General features: G+C 42.8%; 1 protein-coding gene across 2 annotated transcripts in view; it reads left to right on the plus strand.

Moving 5' to 3' along the window:
• The window catches only part of dennd1b (DENN/MADD domain containing 1B), a 101733-nt gene that overhangs the window by 12737 nt on the left and 67811 nt on the right, over positions 1–21185 (plus strand). For both annotated transcript variants that reach the window (XM_020612084.1, XM_020612085.1), the window contains exon 3: positions 9038–9081. In XM_020612084.1, coding sequence (XP_020467740.1) covers positions 9038–9081 — 44 coding nt within the window. The remainder of the gene's footprint in view (positions 1–9037; positions 9082–21185) is intronic.

A 21185-nucleotide genomic window follows, 5' to 3' on the forward strand; every position in this document is an offset into this window, starting at 1 on the left:
CCTGCAGAGCTTTGAGAACCCTGTGAACGTGTATAGGATTAGGCACTATTGTACGCCTTTAACAGATACAGATGTATTGTCATCCCTGTGGAAAGATGGGCTGACTGACTGTCTGACTGCCTGACTGAGAGCTGTCTGTCTGTCAACCTTTGCATCTGAACTTCAAATCACAGCTCTGCAACACTGAGCATGTAGCCGCCAAAGGCAAGGCTTTACACTGTCATCAGCACCGCACAGCTGCCTCTGGGTGCTGTGCCATATGACATTAACTGAGATCGATCCTCTCCACACCTCAAGGAGCTGCTGTGCTACACACGATGTTTTCTCTGATGCTGCAACTACCATCTCAAAGACTAGAAAAAGAACTCTCCCCTAAGCATGTGGAACTGATTGACAATGACCTGATCAGCAGCTTACTTCCTTAAAGATCTCACAATTGTTCTGGAAAGTTATTAGGTCACACCATACTATATTCAGGGTATATTTGAATGCACTTGTGCCTGAGAGATGTTTATCAGAAATTAAGATGCTTTGTTACAAATCAAATTCAAATGAAATGTCCGCACACTGCACTGGAAGCTCCCGGCAAATTTAATAGAGCAACATTATAATAACGGAGAATTTTGTAAATCATAGGCAACTGAACACCACAAAGCAGAGCAGGAAATAAAAGACACAAACACATTCATCACTCAGGTGGTTGCAATCTGCATAATTTAAAGGCCAGAGAAGATAAAACTGTCTGGGGCTCTTATATGGGAACAAAGCATGACTCTGTGGAGAGGGTAAACATGTGCAAGATATTAAATCTAATCTATTAAAAATGTGATTATTCAGTGTTTTGGTTCTCCCATCGTTTTCTTCTGACTGAAAAACAGGTGGCTCAGATGGTAGAGTGGGTTGCCCACTAATTGCAGGGTTCGATCCCCAGCTCCTCCTTTCCACATGTTGAAGTGTCCTTGGGCAAGACACTGCACCTCCAGTTGCTCCCAGTGGGCAGACCACCAATTGTAAGGTGCTTTGTTCCTTTAAAGAACTTAATTCCATCTCTGCTTTGACTCTTTTTCTTTGTCATTCAGGGAGAAGTATAGAAGCACTGCATATCCCGTGTATGATCTCCCTCATTTATTTTGTTTCTCCAGATTTAGTGAGGATTTCTCTTAAGCTGATTTTACTGTAGCTGTTGTTTGATATTTCTCCTAAGGTGGGGTTTAGTAGAAAAACTTAAGAACACTTAAATTAAGACTAATTTACTTCTCAAGAGACAAAGGAAAGCCAGTTGTGAGGACCACCATTTTTCTTTGGGAAGGTACCATTTTCTAATACGAGATCACGCAAAAGATCACTGATTCCTTTTGACAATAACAGCTTGCAACTATAACAATTATTCTTTTCCCACGCATACAAACAACCTCAAAAGTCTCCACATGGTTGCAGGTAAAAGGTAGCTTTAGGTGGGTTTCTCTTTTGGTACAGGTTGGTCTTTTTATGCATATTAGCTTAATAATAGAGTTGTTAATGTACTATGCCTTCATAGATATTGTTTTTGACTGAGGCAGATGGTTGGACCATATGGAGAGAAATGTATGATTACATGAAGAAATGTTGGGTTTTCTGGTAGAACCGCCAATGACCTGTGTGTTTCAATCAAAACTCTCTTATTTCCCCATAGATTTGGAAATAAACATTTAAATGGATTTCAGAATTCCAATTGCATCTCAGCCTTTAGGAACATAAGGACTTGATTTCCACAGCAACTCAACGTCATACGGTGCAGAAAAAGTTGGAGAGTAGTCTGTTTTGGGAGACGCTGGTGTGTGTGTGTGTTTTTCTTAGCTTAGGAAGCTAACCCCCCCCCAAACAAACATGCTGTCTGTGTGTTGTGTTGAAGAGGCAGTCATGTGGAGCCGGTGTTTGACATAATGTTGGACCAGTATGGAATCTGACTGGGAATATCAACGCTGATGTGTGGTGATACACAGAGACTGTCACAAAGGTTGCATCCATATGCTGTGCCACTCATTCGTGAAGCTGTGAAATTGGGTTGCATCCCAACTAGCCTGGAGACAGTAGCGCTTTCACTTCTCTCTTTCTGTCTGTCTCTCCCTCTCTACAGCTCGTCTCTCCCCCTCCCTCTCTCTCAGCTCATCCTGCTGTAGCATTTTTCTCACATAGCTGGGAAGATGGAACAACTAATGTGGCATTAATAGGGTCACATCATCTCCATGCAGCTCTTTCTTTCTTCTTCTTCCAGTGAGGCTGAGGCTGTTGTTTATCTTCTTCAGATGTAGATGTAGAAGTGGCTTAGAAATCCCCCAGGCCAGCATCTCTCACATGTGAAGCCTGCCAGTTGATTTTTTTGGCAGGTAAAGCAAGCTGTACCTTAGAGGTTATTTTCTTTTTGTTTATTCAAATTTTCAAGTGTTGGAATTAAATCTTATCACTCCTTTGTGAATCTAGACCTATTTACAGACCCCAATCTAGATCAATGTTGACTTGTGCCTATATGCGTGTGTCTGTGAAACGTAATTGTGAATCTGTTGTAATTCAATCCAGGTAACGTTGGACCTACCTAAGGCCTTCATGATCTCTGTCAGTCACTAGTCCTCATTTGTATCAACATAGTGTGACCAATCAAGTATTAGTAAACTTAAGGAGCATATCATTGCTTCAGACGTTTTTCTTTTCTCAAAGACCTCCGCTCACTAAATCAGCATGAAATGTAATGCCATTTGCAGTGTGCAGCCTGAGATTTATAGGCAAAGGGGGAAAAATGTCTTAAACGTCTGTGAGTGTGCTCTTCTTTCTGCTGGCCTTTGAAAGATGCCAGTTAATCTGCTTACTCCTTTAATTGTGAGTGGAGGGGTTGGGCCTCCTCCCTGCCAGAATAAGGCTACTGATCCAGAAGTAAAACGATGACCACCACAGTTATTCCTTCCTTCAGGTTTTGCAACCCCCTCAGTTCTCTTTAGCCACCCCTCGTCTCCTCCTCCTCCACCATGCCCTCCCTCAGAGGAAAAAGCTCCTTGTTCTGACAATAGACATTTTTTGCCATATGTTGGCTTGACATCTTCATCAGGTTCACAGCAGGTTACCTTAGTTAACTTTCACTCCACTGCCTGATGGGATTTTCTCCCTCTGTTTCTCCAATCGGCCCAGGCTCAAAGTCTAGATGGCCTCCAAGGCAGGGTCCTTCCAGCTCTCTGTCCACAATGGCCGTATTGTGGACGATTGGTAGCGGTAGCTTCCTCCCGTTACTGCAAACAGGCTAGTGCTAAAACAATGCTTTTGTCCGGGGGCATATGAGGGGGGCCTAATCCACTGCACACTGTGAAATAAATCTCTCTCAGAGATGTGAGAGTGAGCGAGAGAAACGGAGTGAATGAAATCCTTGCCAAGAAGGTTAGAGTGCAGCAGTTTAACCCCTGGCCAAGAAAGAGGGAGGAGAGGAGGCAAAGGGAGTGAGAGAAAGGAGGAACAAGGAGAGGCAGGCGCTACATCCCTTCATCTCCGTGGCACGGATGGAGGAGAGGGGCTGCCGGTAGCTTTCACAGCCTCTCTTCTCACCAGAGGAACTGCTGTTCACCATATGGGATTTGGCCTCTCTTAACAAACAGGCCTCCTATTCACTTGCAACGCACATTCAGTTGTTGGTGGAATAAGGTGAAAAAAGTGCATTTTTTATGCCTTTAGAACACTGGATGGCCATGAGGGCTCTAAGTCTGTGTTTGATTCACATAGTATAGAGAATTATAAACCAGAGGCTTTTATCTAAATGTGTATTCACACTGGATTTAGGGTTAGGTCTCTTTGTGTTTTACTGAAGTCTTTCTCAGTTTAAAGCCAGAACCATGCATTCATGCCCCTGTTACTTAGCTGCTAAGGTGATCCTATAGAAACAGTGTGCACAAACATAGGCCTCTGTGCCATGGGAGTACTTCATGTTTATCACACGGATTTTTTTCCAGCAGTTTGCAGGCAATTTTCTATAAAGCTTTGTGCCATTCAAAGTAAGTTGGGTTTTGCTTTAATGTTAAAATGACTTAAAGTTGAATAGCTTGCCGTGTTGAGCTGGGCAGTGTGAGGTTTCTGACACACTAGTGTTGCATGCCAACTTTTTCTTCCAGCCAGCAGCATTAGGGCAGCATTAGGAATGACATCCTCTGCCAACAGCTTCTTTATAGCCTACTTGGAAATCCCAAGAAGCATAGATTTATGCCAAGATGAAGATGCCAGCATTTTTCATTTTTAGCCTACTTGAAAGTGCCAGTAGACACATTTATGCAGAAATCGAAGAAATGAGAGATGACGGGGTAGGCTTTGTTTCTCTCGTGTTTTAGTGCACGTATAGCTTGCTCATTTATTCTGTCTAATCCTGTCACGTCTACTGATCCACCTGAGTAGGTAGGGAGAAAGTGGGGTCAGTTGAGAGAGGCAGAGGTGTGGCTCCTCTTAGGCAGTCCATCCATCTCTTCCTTCACTTCATCCCTGATCCTCCCACTTCTTGCCTTATTGCCCCGCTCTCAGTTCCCAGCACCCTTCACCTATTTCCCCTCCTTTCCCCTTGCTCATTCTCCTCTGACTTGTAAAGACAAGCATCTCAGGAATATCCTAAACATTGATTTTCAACCACCACCGCCCGCTCTCCCCAGTATCTGTGTCACGGCTCAGGGGCTGCCTTCACGCTGCCCCCATTGTGACTGTTGGAGGTCAGCCACATTTGAAGCCCTCAGGGATCAATGGACATGATACTGTACAGTAAATATTCACTCCCGAGCTTGCTGTCTATCTGTAAACTTGCATGTACTTGTACATTTGCACACAGACACACATGCACTGTGCAGACAGGGGCCAATGGTCACTCCTTGAGCTTGTCGTCACATTTGCCCACCTCCATTTCCTTGGGTGTGAATGGAGGAATCTAACTCTGGATAGGTGATTTCAATTCAATTCTCACCCATTGGATCTATTTACACTCCACCAGGGTGAAATATGCTATAGGTTGTTTTCCCCTTGTCACTCTAGCTGCCATTGGTGTCATATCCAGTGGACTGTTTCTTGTACTGTTTGCAAAAACTCTTTATAGGTTTTATCAACTGTAGAAAATACAATAAACACATTTTGAATTCTTTGCGTTTTGGCTTTGATGGAGATGCTGATGTCTGTCAAATTAGTATATTATACAAGCAGGCCTTACAGGGCATAGTTAGCAGTATCCCCAGTTTGTGACTCACATGTATTACATACACTTGAGTCAGTGATATTGTAGTCTTCTGTGAGCCCGCAAAATTGCTGACGGTTTTATCCCTGTACCGTTGTTTCATAACACTAACCCAAATTCTGAAGGTATTTCCTGTACCTTCATTGACTTAGAACAATGCTGACTCAAGATAATCTGGTCCTGTCCAGGAAAAATGTCATTTTAATCAGTTTCTCAGCCATGTTCATTTGTTTGACATAAACAAAGATGGCGACAGGAAATGATGTCATCACTCTGGCTTTGTGTGAAAGCGGCATGGCCATTGATTGAGGCAGACTTTCACGAAAAATGAGAAAAGATGTCATTTCCTGTCGTCATCTTTGCTTAACTGAAAAGAATTTTGTTTACCTGAGAAACTGTCAAATTGTATTTTTGATATACTGATTTTGATATTTTAGTTTTTTGATTCATTAGAGGAGTTTATGAGGATTTGGGAACTACCTTCAGAATTTGGGTGGGTGTTCTGAAACAACACTACAGGGTTAAAACAGTTGGCAAGTTTTAATTTCACAGGTTAACTAAGGATTATCTCTGACTCGAGTATATGGGTAGCTAGATTAGCAGGACAGGTTTATGCACAAACAGGTAGCAGGCAGGTATATGTATAGTCTGAGAATTTATGCCAGAAATAATTAATTTATTTTATATTAGCATTTGCCAAACATTTAGCTTGCTGAAGTGTCCTTGAGCATGGCACTGTTTTCCCGGTTGTGGAGCTTCATTTTCGTGTTCATTTTTATAGGTGTTACATTGATGTTAGTTGTGTGTATCTGTTTGTGTGTTTGCTCGTGTTTATGTGCACATGCCTCCATTTGCTAGTTTGCTGGTGTTTTTTCTGGAAACCCTGTGTCTCCAACTTTGTCATCTTTTATTGTACCTGACAACTAGTCTGTTGCTTGCTGAAAATTCGGACCTTGCTAGCAAACCAAACACTTATACAGTGCACTCATAAAATCCACAAAATGCCAGGTCTCAAAATGTCCACATCATTTGGGCAGCAGCCATGGTACTGTGCGCTGTCACTGTCTTTGAAGTCCAAGCATTGAAAAGTTCTGATGCCATTTAAACTCAGCAAAATATGAGCATCTGTGCCTCAGATATTTTTATGTGCTCAAAATAAAATGGTTAAGTACAAGCGTTTGTGTGTTTCACAGCTGACATTGGTATTGGAATTGTATTTCATTTGGCCAGTGTCATTGAGCTCTAGTGTGTGTGTTTTTGAAGAAGGGGAGGGTGGATTAACTGGTGCAGGATCTGTCATGGTGACATTTGTGTCCCCTGGCGGAGCAGCAGGGGTCCTCTTTACCTCTGTAACCTTCAACTTTCAGCCTTAACCCCCCCTCAGGCCCCCTCTTGCGTCCACCACACGCCCAGCACGTCCGAAGGGAGGGATATACAATGCAAGACAGTGAAAGAAATAAAAAAAAAATAAGGGGGGAGGAGTGAGGGTGCAGAAGTGAAGAAGACAGACAGCTGCAGGGGAGGGCGGAATGAAGAAAAGGAAAGAAGAAATGAGGCTAGTATGGGAAACTGAGAGCAGAGAAGGAGAGCAGAAATGAGGCAGAATGAAGGGAAAATGACAGGAATATGGAAAGGACAAGGTGGTAAAAAAATATAACCAAGAAGCAAAATGATTGGCAGAGAAATGTGGAAGAAGAGCAGAACAGATCGAGTAAGAGCCTATAGTAAAGGAAGGTTCTTGTTAGAGCTCTCACATGTCCTCAGTGGCATGAGAAAAGTCCTGTTGGGAGGTGTTATAAGTTATTTTGTATTACTGACAGACAAAATATTGAATTTATAGAAGTATGAAACAGTATTGCAGCAAATGTTGACAGCTTTTATCTGTTATTAGTCAGTTATAGTCATCTGTTATTCCTCTTTTAGTTAATCAGTTTTCCCTATTAATAAGTAATTTACTCAGGTGACTATTGTTTAATGCGGGGCACTGATCTATTGATCATTCTAAGGGGGATTACTGAAGCTTGTATTGTAACTGCTGGTAAAGGTTGCAGAATTGCATGGTTGCACTTACAGCTACACGTCGTGGTTTATGTTGAACATATGCCATTTATTGGCACAAATTTGCTGCAACTGCTGTCAGAACTTGATCTTGAAACTGGTCCTGCTCCTCCTCTCTGTATTGTCAACGTAAAGACCACTGGTTCAGCCATGCACATGGACACTGGCAGAAACATGGATGAGAGGGTTTTTCTTGGTGTTTGGAACCTTCCTTGTTTTCATAGCTATGCACACATACACAGCAAGAAATAAAAAAAATTTCAGTGTGTTCCCCCTTTCCACTTCTCTCCCGTACTTCCCGTCACTTTTCCACAGTCCTTTATCATTCCTCAGCAGCACTTCCCATCTTCTCACCCATTAAATCAGCATAAAATAGCCCTAACTGTGGCAGATCACAGGGTAAGGAGAAGGGGGTGGTTGGGGTGTAGAGCTTTGAGCTCTGTCGCTTTTTTTCTGTGCCGCTCTTTTCAAGATGGGAACCATGAAATTATCCAACAGGATTATGTAAGGCATCATGGATGGTTCTTTGTCTTGTCATCCGTTTTTCCATTGTATTCCTCTCTCTCATGTGTTAGCCATGAAGCTCCTCTACACAATTTGTGTTGTTAGATGTAAAGTAGTGGCCCCCACATCTAGCTTCATAAATATTCACATTATATTTTTTTGAGGATATGTTCAGGGCAGGATCATATCCAGCCCTTGTTAAAGTGGACATTGTTCAGTGAACGAACTCGTATACCTGTTGAACACACGGTTAGGCAGAAGCGGCGTGCTTTCACAAGCCTGTCCATTCCAGTGAACCTGACACATGAAAGCTCATCTCTTCACACCCTTGCTTTACCTGCTGAGGTCAAAGGGTGACCTTGGAGCTCTGGAAACCATGTTTACCAGAGACCCCTGTGGTCAGGCGCTGGCTGGGTGACTGCGTTCTTTTCAGCCATATGTTAAAAGCCTGAATTTGGAAGTTTAAGAAAGATGTTGCATGTTACAAGAGTGACACCAAAGCAGCAGCAGGCTGCCGCCTTATCAGGGCAAATTAAACGGTTAGTGGGTATGCTTACATTTGCTGTGTCAGATTTTTGGTGAACAGTGGCCATCTTCATTATAATACCAAACTTTCTCTAAAGGTTGTATTCCATATCTTTATTATTTATATAAACCATTAATAACTTGCTATCAATTCTGAATTAATTGATGAATGACCATTTTTAGGTTGTGTAGGACTGCAACTAATAATTATTATACTGTTGATCAGTAACTTAAATTATTATTAATCAATTAGTATGTAGTCTTGTGTCTTGCATGTAGATATCATCTCTCAGTGCAAAAAAATCTCTCTCAAAAAAAAAAATCACAAATTATAATGCTAAACATTTAGCTTAGGGTTTACCTTTACCCCGGCAAATATCCAGGCTTGTTTCAATGTAGGAATAATTAAGCAAATAAACAGGAGGATGTGTTGATGCAGTTTTAAATTGCATGATTTGGTGTATAATATAAGCTATCATATCTACACTGAGAATATAGATTTGCATATTTACAGCACGTACAGCCTAGACATTCTCTCTTGTCTTTCACCGTGTGCTGCTCTGAGTGTGTGCGTGTGTGTGTGTGTGTGTGTGTGTGCGTGCGTGTACAGACTTGCAGCCGCCACCCTTGCCCCCACCCCGCTCATTAATATGTATGTGTTCTGAGGCAGCTAGCGAAGACAGTGTGTTTCTCACCCGCTGATTAATGCTGTCTGTCAATTACCTCTAGATCCAACCGTGCTGTGGAGCTTCCCTCAGGACCACACAGACCAGGTTGGAACACTCTCTCTCTCTCTCTCTCTCTCTCTCTCTCTCTCTTGCTCCAAATCTCTCTCTCTCACGCCTTCAGTGTTACAGACAACCTCTACCTCCTCCTCTCCCATCTCCCTTCTTTTCCTAATGCCCTCACTCACCCTGCCATCCTGTGGTAACCTCCTCCAAAACCTATCACAACCACTACCACTCTCCTCCTCATCCCTATCAGTGCTTCCTCTCCTTCTCTCTCCTCCTCCTCTCTATCTCTCTCTCTCCTCCTCCTCCTCCTCTCTGTCTCTCTCTGTCTCATTGTACGTCTGCTGCTGGTAATGAAAAGCAGTGAGCAGGTCTTCAATACCTGTAACTGACGAATCAGTAATTATCATGCAACCGTGACAGGAATGCACACCTTTGTTTTCCCCTTTCGCTTTCTCTGCCTTTGTATCTTCTGCTTTCTTTCTCATTGTCCTACTCTGCCTGCCTCCTTTTGTTGCACACTTATAGCATTATGGGGTTCATTTTCAATCTGAAGGCAAAATCTGCAGTTGTTTTGCAATACTTTGTGGCACGCTTTGTTCTTCCTATACCAGCCAGAGGTACGTATTGAAGAGTTAGATATACCTTATGAGTCTGTATGGCTGCAGTCTTTGACATGGGTAAGAGTAACAGTATATTTTTTGGTTATCATTTCTATTGATTATGATAACACTACTCACCAAAGAAATAGAGGAGATTTGCTGCTGCATGAAAGTTAAAAACTCAGATGATCACAGGTTGTAAATAAAGCAGCAGTTTGCAACAAGTCAGATTATCTAAACCACTTTATTTGGAGATAAAACTAAAAGGAAGTCTATGCCTTTATTCTTGTGTACGCACAACAGTGGTAAGTAGTGTAACGTTTAACTAGCAAGTGAATCTGAAACCTGTAATAAATGTGTACAATGGAGAGTTTTGATAATGTTTTACAATTGGCCTGTGTTTTCTCTAGGGATGGACTGATCTTAATAGCATCAGCCCCAACTCATACCTGAAGTCAGAGTTTTTGCTATCATTGACAGTCATAAAAATGCATAAAAACTATCCCAGTAAATTGCACAGAGTGAGGTTAAAAGATTTCACATCAGAGAAAAAGAGAGCACTGGAATCAGATTCATCATTAAAGTCCGCTGAAACCCTGAGCTGTGCAAGAATTAGTATGAGGTAAAAAGTTGGATCAGTCGATCCAATAGTTTCCTCTTCCAGATCAATTTTTGCTTTTTCAGGTACTGTTTGAATGCTTTTGTTTATTGCCCCATCTGACTTCTTTTTAATGGTGTCACTGTAAACATGATGAGTTATCCTTTGGTGGAAATGATGGACAGAGCTACAAAATAACACCCAAGTTGTCATAAACCTGAATTAACCTTTAAGCCAATCAGCTCAGGAGGACGGCATCAACACTTTGGAGTCATTTAAATTGGATGAAAATGCTTCTTATTTAAAAAGCCTACTCTTCACTCTTGGAAAAAGACACGGTCTCAGCAGGACGTCTTTGTTTTCTCTCTGGCTTCACCTTCAAAAAAAAAAAAACACCAGTCAAGATCAAACTTGAGTAAAAACAATCACACAGGCTGTAATAATATGTGTCTTAATCTCTGTTGTGCACGTCACATCTGTGAGTAGATTAGACTGCTTCATTCTCCTGTTTTTGCTCCATCATGTGATGACTCCATACTCCCTTTTACCCTGCCCATTCATTCCAGCAGTTAGCAACTAACAATGGAAAACTTCCTGGTACTACTGCTACTACTACAACCTGGCTACAGGTTCACGTGTCAGGCTGCCTTAAACTGTTGGCCACGTCTCTCCAGTTTCTTCTCCAATATAGGTCTTATTGTGCAGACACGTTGCTTGCAAGAAACCGAAGCTAATAATCATTAACGTGCTGTGCACTGTGCACAACAACTTAAAGTCTGAATCATGTAAATGAGCAGGATGAGCAAAAGCACAGCCCTGATCTCTTCTTCTGCCATTGTTGTTTTGAAAGCAATAATGTTACTGGTGGGCTTTGCGTTTCTGATGTGTGTGTCAAATGTTACACTAGATGTCACGTTAAACGTCATGGCTCCAATACCGTGATGCTGGTATCTGTGCTAGCCTTTTTTATGTTCAGTGTGCATAGGCAAAGCTGCCATGAAGAAGGGCCAGGTTAGCACCGATATAGTGGAGTATTTGTCTAAAGAGTGCTCATGACTCCTGCTCTCTGTTGTTTCTCAGGCAGTGAGTGAGTGATTCGGTAGTGACAGTTCATCTAGGAATGGCAAAAGAATGGCAATTTGACAGAGAAAGAATAGACAAGATATACAACACATTGTAGCCAATAGCAGCCACAGGACAAAACAGGACCCCAAGCAAATCACTGGACAGATGACTGCAGCAGCCCATCAGGGAGGAAAGAAAAATGGACAAGTAAAAGAAAAAAACCCGAGAGAAAGACAACAATATGCATGTAGGCTAACTATCTCTCAACACAGCAACCAAGCCAGCGAGTTTAAACATCTCTCCTGCCTCTCTGATCCACTTTGAGGAATAAACGGGCTTGTAGAAAGATGCTTCAGGCGATGTCTGCCTGCCCCACAAGAACCAGAGCATACTATCAGAGTAAGAGGTAGAGGGAGTGAGGGAAGGAGAATGTGAGAGAAGAAATTACAGCCTTACGGAGGCAGGCACAGGAAACCGTAGTGATGGGAGAGGAATAAAAAGCAGCCGAATTGAAGAGAGATAAAATAAAAAATAAAATGGTGTAAACGTAGTGTATGTGTTAACATGGGCCTACCTTGTTCTCCTTCGGCCCCCCACAAGCTTACTTTTCTTTCATTTTGTTGTTGACCAGATCGTTTGTGTGGATAAGATGGCCCTTAAGATGGCTAGTTAGCGTGCTGTGTACAGAGGGATTGGCCGTTTCCCCTCTATACATAGACTGTATTCACAGGCCTCATTACCAGGATTAGGACTCCTTTCCTCTTTTGTGAAGCTGAAGGCTGAGGTCCTCTGTAGCTATAGTCGCTGTCTCTTTCTGTGGCCTGAGCTGGCCAGCATATGGCAGCAGCAGCCAACAGTCTCCGCACAGGGGCTCAGAGCTCAGAGCAAGGCCTCCTTTTGTTTAGGCCGTTATTGTTGCTCAGCGTAATGACATTTGTAGGCCGTAGGATCAGGGTGGAGGGGTTAGTCTACCCCAGGGGAGAAGCGGAGAGAGAGGGAGACAGAAAGAGAGGCGAAGACATGCAGACAGACAGGAGTGTGGATTATGGAAATATGAATTGATTTTTTTTTTTTTCAGTTTTGTGGTAGAATAGAAAGCTCAAAGGAGAACAGACTGCAGGCTGGCTGGCACGCCAGGGTGGTGCTGGGGAAATGTGAAGTGAGAGCTGCTTGCTCCCTCATTCTCTCTCTCTCTCTCTCTCCTGTTTTTCTTTTTACCTCCTGCTCCTGCTATTCCTCCCTCAGCCCCTGAGACTCTTGATGCCCTGGTCATCGGCAGATGCCACTTGGATACAGAGGGAAAGATGGAAGAGAGGAAGAGGGGGAGGGGAGGAGAGAGGTGGCTAAAGCATATATTTGAATCGGAAGAAGGGCTTTTTTTCTGCAAATGAAGCGGACAGATGGAAATCTGTCTGTTTCCTCTCAGATCTCATCCCAAAGTCATGGAAAAAACCACAGCAGACAGAACACACAAACATGCACGCATGCATACTCGCACGGAAAATGGTTCTGCTAGTTAATTCTACTGTAGCTAACCACAGTGTGGTGTGCGCAAGTCCTACTTCTCTATAAAAAACAGAGGATAAAATGATAAACACTCAGCAAGTTCCACAAATAGTTGATCGTTTTGAAACTTATAGACAGTGTAGGTAACGCCACAGTATATAAACAAGTTGCTCCACCCACCCTTAACCTGCTGCGCTTCTCATTCCACAACATACAGCCAAACATGTAAAGCTAACAGCCTCCAAGAGTAAACGATTTATTTCTTAACCTTTTTCATATGCAGGTTTGCCTCTCTGTTTATTTATTCAGTTAGTTTTGGTGATGTTTGCTTTAGAATTTTATGCTTATAATTGCACATTTCTTCCCAGAATTAGCTTTCCTTCCCTAGTTTACCCTGCAAATCATTCACGTACATGCACCCACATGCACAGAGAGAGCAATACCATTGTTTGTTTTCTTGGGTTACAGTATCATTATGTGTCAACATATCAATTTAGTAGAGCCTCACAGATCTCCTGTTGATTTTTCTCTCTTTGCCATCAGTCCAGGCTTTTTGTTCCCCAATCTCTTCTGTCCCCCTTTTATCTCTTGCTCCCTGCCGGTTCATCAGCCTTTTTCTGTCAGAAAAGCTTATTTCATATTTCATCTCAAAAGTCACTGTTGCAGGAAATAGCAAATTACACACAAACTGCATTTCTTTTTTTTTCCCGGCGGCCTGGTTGGAGCCTAATATCCAGAGAGAAATAAAGGAATATTGAATTATGAATAGATTTTAAGAAAGGTCTACTCCCAGCTCTGAACTTAAGTTGATGTTAACTCTGCCTGGCCATTCCACACATTTTAATGGGGAACCTTTGATCTTCCTGCCGCTTACTGCACCAAATTGACTATATAACATGCTGTTTTTCATTTATGCCAAGGCTTCAGTTGGTGTGATTCAGTACTAAAGTTAAATATCTGTGCTTTGATACGGACACATACATTGCTATGAATAATCAGTTTGTAATGTTTAATGCATTACAGGACCTATGTTGTGAAGTAATGTATTTTCCACTTTATTGTATATGAGCAATTTTCTTGTGACTTCCTACATTTCCCAGTCTGCCATTTTGATGAGCCTGTTGCGTTCGGAACACTTTTGTGGTGAAGAGAGCGTTCCATGTAGAAAAGACAGCATTTCCCCAGTTGAGGAAAACTCACATGCTCTTTATTTCAGACTTGCAGTGTTTTGATGCTAAATTGCATTTGGAAAATGTGTTATCTTTGCTTCATCTCTGATAAAGGTCTTCTTTTTGTTACTGCAAAACAAGCAGCCTAGAAGCTCTTGCCCTTTGATTCTGTTGGATTGACACCAGTGTCTGATGTTTACAGCAGGTGTTTTAGATGGTAAAATATCATATTTGCTTGTATAACACTTCACAGTAGCAGTGCAGTCAGTGTCTTAGCAGAATGTCATGTCATGTGCCTTCGGTAAATCACACACAGGAATAAGGCAAATATAGCAACAGCGGTCCTGTCTTTGTGCACATTTAGTTTTAACCACTGCCACATTATTTTGAGATGCCATGACTTTAGGCTAAACTAGATTTGTATGCTGTTCACGTTGTCCTATATATCCATCTCTGCTCTAAAGCTTGGTGTCATCAGCCAGACAGAGAGGGAGGGACAGACAATGAGAAAGAGAAGAAGAAAGACTGAGGGTCTCTCGAGGCTTCAGCCTCAGTAGCTCTGAGTGTTGCTTTGACACTTGCTCCATCAGGACAGGCTGCCTGACATGCTGTGATTGGTAGCCACAGCTCTGTGGACTGGTCCTGGGTGGGGGAGGCAGGGAGGGTGCTCCTTGGAAGAGAGGTCTGTTGGATGAGTGAGGGGGCAGTGGTCTGAGGGACTGAGGTAAAGGAGAGGACCTGGTAACATGATTGGTGGCTTCAGCCCTGAGGGAGCTGAATGTTGACCCTGAGGAGGAGAGGTGGTAGCGGGTGAGAGAAGTGATGGAGAAGTCAAGGTTGGTGTGAGGAGGTACAGTAGCATGGGGCCAGAGATGCTAACTTCCTGACAAGACAATGATATGTGGCCCTCAGTTGAGACCTTGTATACCACCCAAAGGAGGCAGCAGTATAGAAAAGCAACAGTTGTATAGGGGAAGAGGTGGACGTACTGTAAGAGTGGAGAATGTAAAGTAGATGGGTTTAAAAAGAGATGCATGACAAAAAGGGTGACATTTAAGGTGGGAAGGAGGTGAAGAAGTCATGAGATTGGAGGAATAGGAAGTAGAAAGATGATGGCAAGGTGAGAGACGTGCGGAATGACAAAATAGGAAAGTAACTGAGAACAGTGAAAATCAGAGAGATAGCGAGCAGTTCGGAGAGTTAGCAGAGTGAAAGTTTTACAAATGCAGTGTTGTGTTCGCAGAAATCCAAAAATCTGCATTTTTTAAATGTTGTGTAATTTTCACAACAAAAAACTGATAAAGTTGTTTCCATAACCAATTTGTCAGGCTTGTACCGATCAGTAGTAAAGTAGGTGATACCCTCAAGGACATGTATGGTCAGGTTTCTGTAGACTGAGTGTGGTTGACAGAAGAAGGCATGGGTTGGTTGATAGCAGTAAAGGACAGAAGAATGCTCACAAGACTGTTCACAAGGACAAAGCCAACTTCCCCAACTTCCCCCAGAAATACAGGAGAGAGAAAAGTAGTGATGTTTTGTGGCAAATGGGGAGGGATTTTGTCAGCTCTTTGGGTGCTGCTGCAGTCTGTTATATGAAGCTGTAATATCAAGGCACAAGGTGTGGGAAGATGAAAAAGATGGAAAAACCTTTTGTGTGTGTGTGTGTGTGCACGTGTGGAGAGGCATAGGCCTAAGTGTTTGTGTGTGTGTTTTGTGTAGGTGTGAGCATGTGTGTGTCTGACATCCCAGTGTGTCACAGGGTTTCGTCTTTCCCCTTCACTGCACCCTGACAGCAGTGTCAAACAAGGCCTCATATGATCTGTGTATGTCTTTGAGAATATGTGTGTATGTGTCTGGGTTGATAGTGTTTTTATTCTTCTCTCTAGCCATTTTCACCTCGGATCCCTGGGGTGTTCCAGGGTCTTGCCTAATGGACAGTCTCGCCCTACTGAGCTGGCCTTTGGCTCAGGCACTGAGCTGGTCGCCTAACTAGGGCCCTTTGTTGCTCATGGGTCCTGATTGGGCTGACCTCTGGGCTAGCTTCCTGGGAGAAGAAGGATGTGGAGAGGGAAGAGCAGAGCAGGGAAAGTGTTTTTACGCCCCGTTGCTCACATCTCTCCAGCATCACCCAGTGACCGGCAAAGAGAAAGCGGTGGTGTATTTGGCAGCGGAGCAGAGAGCTGTTGGCTGCAGGTGGACAGTAGTGGATTCAGTTACAGATGTACCTGTCCTGGAAGTCACTCATGGTATAAGCTAACTGCTCTTTGGCTCCTCTGCCATTCAGCTTCAAGGAGGAATTCTTTCAGTAGAAATGTACAGTCAGTGTAGTGTTTGAACTCAACTAGTTCTGCTGGTCAGATGCTCTATGTGCAGTATCAGTTGAGGTCATTTACAAGAGAGATTGTTGTGGAAAGCTTTACAAATGTGAACATTACACTTGGATTATGATGCTAATCTTGAAGATTGAAGGTCTGCTGAGTGTGCTGTACAATGATTAACAGGTGGTGATGCAACATTTTCAGGGTCTCAGCATTATAACATTTTAACACTGCTGCTAAACAACAGATGAAGGCAAACATTTTAAAGAGCTCATAAAAATAAACCCTCAAGCTTTATTCAAAGCCTTCTTTGTTTTGCACATACATACATGTAACTGCTGTTGTGGCCTGTTTGAAACTGTTTCTGGACACATGGCCACAGTAAGGGAACAGAGATTTTAGAATTGGGGAACAAGGAGATTGTTAGTCATGTGGTAAAACATTGTTCCACCTTTTTTGTTTCATAATGAATTCTTAAATTCTACAACCATATATCAGAGCTCCTCACTGGTTTCACTGTATTTGGACTTGTATGATGCTGCCGTGTATATTCTTAAAAATGCCACACTGGATTTGAGAATGCTGCCAAACACCCTTAGTATTATGGCTGCAGTTACAGTGCAAGATAGAGTGCATCTCCACTTGGAAACAGGTTGTCCTTGTCAACCAGGAAGCTTCTATTTACAGTATCAGCTGCCAGACTTACCCGAACCACATACCGCTGTTGCCAACAGAGCTATCACACATATAACGATGTGGCTTAATTGGCGTGCATTTTTCCTTAACTACCCCATACATGGCACAACCAACAGCGACCAGCCAGAGACAGATAGAAGCAACGGCAGAACAAATAGGGTGTTGTGTAGAGGGAGAGAAGGACAGAGAGAGGGAGGGGAAGGAGAAGGAGGAAGAGGAGGGTGCAGCGAGGACTTGACCCTCTCTGCTAGATTCCATGTACATCTGTCAATGAGATGTCCACAGCCAAATGTTTCAGAGCCAGTGTTGCACTGCTGCTCCCCTGCTGAGCTTCAACATACACACATTTTAAGTGTGTATGTGCGAGTGTGTGACGCCATGTGTTAGAGACGGACCCATATCAGGGTTCGTACAGTCGAACTAAGCCTGGTGGGAGCAGAAAGCTTAAAGAAGGAAATCCCCCCCTGGCTGCTTGGTACGGGCACACACACATGCGCTCTCTCTCTCTCTCTCTCTCTCTCTTTCTCCCTCTCCTCTTGGCACTTCATTAATGAACCCCCATGCTTGTATGTTTGGGGCATATGCAGCTCTCTTGGCCCAACACTCTGTGTGTGTGTGTGTGTGTTAAGGAGTGAGACATCTCCCCCTATCACATGGTAATATATTCAGTGGAAGATCTCGGCAGAGGCCCATCTGTGATATGTAGAAAGGACATCAGCAGGACAGGGTATTAGCACTGGAATAATGTGCACTGTTATTGTTGACGTCACATACTTATTCTCCAAGCAATATGCCCCTTCACCCCATAACATAAATACTTTGATTATGGAAAAGCAGAAAATAAATGACAGAAATATAATGGATGGTATGGATACCACCCCAGTGGAAGGTTGTTGTATTGGAGGTCGTTAATAGCTGATCGACAGGGAGTAGTTTAGGATGGGGTGTGGGGGGTATCCCTGTTGTTGATACAAATGATTAAATTCATTCCTACATGTGCATTGTAGCCTAGAGAGGAAAGCATTTTATCTCCCCTTGTTAAACCTGAGTAAGGACTGGAGGAACAGTGCTGGGAAATGCAATGGCTTCTGGGGAGCTAATTTCCCAGAGACGGTTATAAGGTGTTGAAGCCACTGGAAATGTGCTTTTGAGTGGTTCACAAGAGGCACAAGAAGCTGTGGCCTTCATTTTGTCTGTGTTTTAGGCATCTGTGATGTCCCTAAGGGTCCAAAAGCTTTGACAACTATCTTCAGCAAATAGGATTTCTTCTTGATGTAGCACATGCACATGTGAATATAAGAACACAGATACCTGTCAGGTGTTGGTATGTGCATCTTTCAACTTCAACACCTCAGAAAGAGGGGCTCTGCTAACGTGGGACCATTGTTAACCAAAATAACCCCCCTCACAGAGACACCCTGCACCGGAAGGGTCACTGGGAACAAAAACCTGGCAAGGGATTTTAAAAATCCAGAAAGACAAAACTCCCGCTTCCCTCTGCTATCAGCCTTGACAGAATGAGGAAGAATGTGAAAATGCAACGCCCCCGTGTCAGTTTGATAGTGCATCTCATCGGCTCATGTGCCCCTCCATCTCTCTCCATCACCCCTCTTCCCAGCTTCCCCCTCTCAAGCAGCTCTGTTGCTTTGGTCCTGCTCTGAAGGCCGTTCTTATTACCGGCACAGAGCGCAGGTCAGAATGGCAAGCCGGCAGCATACTATTAAATCCTAATGAAAGGAATCTCTGCAGGGTCTGAGGTCTGCAGTGACCAGAGAAAGCTGTGCCTCTGCCCATTGTTCTTCTGCTCCTCTCCTCACGATTCTGTAGGTTTTTTTTTTATTCCAGCTCTAAATCTAGCTTCTCCTCCATATCCCTTGTTTCTGATAGTGTGTCTGTCACCGTCTCTCTCACTCATGTTGTCTTTACTTTGCCTTCTTCTCTTTCTCTGCTTCTTTAAGTTTTAGTTTGTGTTCACATCAGATGGCATTTTAAATGTAGTTTTAACTTAAATAAATGTGTTCACCTACAAAATGTAGCTGTGGGCTCCTAGAGTAGTACACAGATCAGGACGCAGCCAGGTCCTGACACCTGGGCTTAAACCCTGGTTACCACTCTGTAAATGTGTAATCTCTGTGTAGCTCCGCTTTGCAGCTGCATTGTGAATTTCTGGCTAAAGTTGTTAGGACAGCAATATTAGTTTTTCATTTTCAGCATATCCTGTGAAGGCAAATTAGAATTGTCAGTGTGGTTTACTGGTACGCATGCCTTCCTGTGGTCAGGCATTTTTCAACTATAATTAGACTCATGCAACACTTCACCATATCTGCATTTATCTCATGAGGATAGAAAATAATTGCATTGTTTAGGACAATGCAGTGGATTGGTTAATGTTCTGAAAGCAGAAGTTGCTGATATAGATTGTTTGTTTGATACTTGTAAAGCATTGGATTAATATGCTGTAGTCTATAACATGATAGTAGATTAATCTCTTGTGCCTTTTCTTCATATTTATTGGTTATTGGAAATATGAAAAAGTACTATTATGGCAGGTATGAAGATCAACAAAAATGGAAAAATAGGACTTAGCCTGTTGTTTTGTTTGTCTCAGAGGAACAAAAATTGCTCATGTCATAACTAATGCTACCTTTATTTTTGGATTCACAGTTAATGTTTTTATTTCACATGCTCTATTAAGGCATTCAACATTTAAACTCCTTACTTTATCTCTCTTACTCTCCGTTTTTGTTTTTCTTAATATCGTTGCCTCTGTTTCTTTCAGTCTCTGTCTTTCTCATTAGTATCTCATGTAGCAATCTTTTGCTGGTGCAGTTTAGAGATCACTTCACAAACAGGAAGTTTTTCAGGAAGTTACTTGTTCTTAGAATATTAAAACATACTAACTCGCTGTGGTTTCCAGTAAACGCACAAATAATAGTTGACTCTTCATTAGTCACCTGATGCCAAAACTCTATATGAGCCATTTGTTTGTGTCTGTGTTTAATCACATTTGATCATAGTTTTAATCCACCAGTCTACCCAGTGAAGGTTTCATACCATCATACATTTTTATTCTGCATTATTTATTTTATTTCCTTCTCTCTCTAAAACCAAGGCTCAGCTGTCCTTGTGCCTTTACACATTGCAAATGAATGCATATCCATGCAAATTCCTAAAAAAGAAAGACTCAGAATTTGAATATTTTGCTTAAAGCTGCACCCAGGTCGACCCTGCCATTCGGCATTTGAAAGCAGTGTGTCTGTTTGAATACTGAGGATCTCTCTTTGTCATGTTCGCCAGAGGGGCTGGGTGAGCGAACCAGCACCGGCAGGATGGGCAGAGATCGGCTGGGTAGCTGCACACAGACAGACTAATTGGGAAAAGGGGGGCGAAAGGGGGGACGAGGGGTGTTGGTTGGGGTGAGGAAAAGGTGGGGTGTGTAGGAAGGGGGAGATGACGACAGGGGGTTTAGGAGGGCGGTGAAAGAGGACGAAGAGTGGGGGATGGAGGGAACGAGAGAGAAGGGAAAGAAGAGTGAAGGTGATAGAGAGGACAAGTGAGAGCGCGAGAGGAAGAGGTGAAGCAAGGGTGAGTGAAGACACCGTGGTGTCTGGTGCTGATGTGTTAGTAGCCCTGCTGACTGTGCCATTATGCTGCTGAAACGCTGGCTGGATAACCAGGGTCCCTGCGTGCTGCAAAGTAGCTTTGCACAAACTGGTTGTCTGCAGTTATTAAACATATTCAAACAGGAACTAGTATCTGAAAGTTGAAAGCATACCTTAGAATCCACCAGAGAAGACAACCGTTGAGGCATATTTTCTTATACATGGAAAAAAAAAGTGTCTTGACAGGTGTGATGTAATGTATTACCATTTTTCTGGAGCTTTCAAATGCATCTTGTGGTCTTCCTTAGTGGGTGGACTTGTCATAGTTTAAAAAAAAGGTCAGGGGCATCCTGGCTATTTAGGGTTATAACTATTCTGAACTCAGACCGAAAACAGTGCTACAATACAAAAACCACCAGACCAGAAGATGAAACCATGACACAGTTTAAAAAAACTCCCCGAAACCCCCAACCTGCTGCCACTGCTGCAGGTGTAGCCTGTTGACCTCTCATTGCATTAGTAATCTAACAAAACCCATTTTTCATTTCACAATTAACACTATAACACATGTAAATCATGAAATTGGTACT

This window comes from Monopterus albus, unplaced genomic scaffold, assembly GCF_001952655.1.
Source record: "Monopterus albus unplaced genomic scaffold, M_albus_1.0 scaffold120.1, whole genome shotgun sequence".
NCBI lineage: Eukaryota > Metazoa > Chordata > Actinopteri > Synbranchiformes > Synbranchidae > Monopterus > Monopterus albus.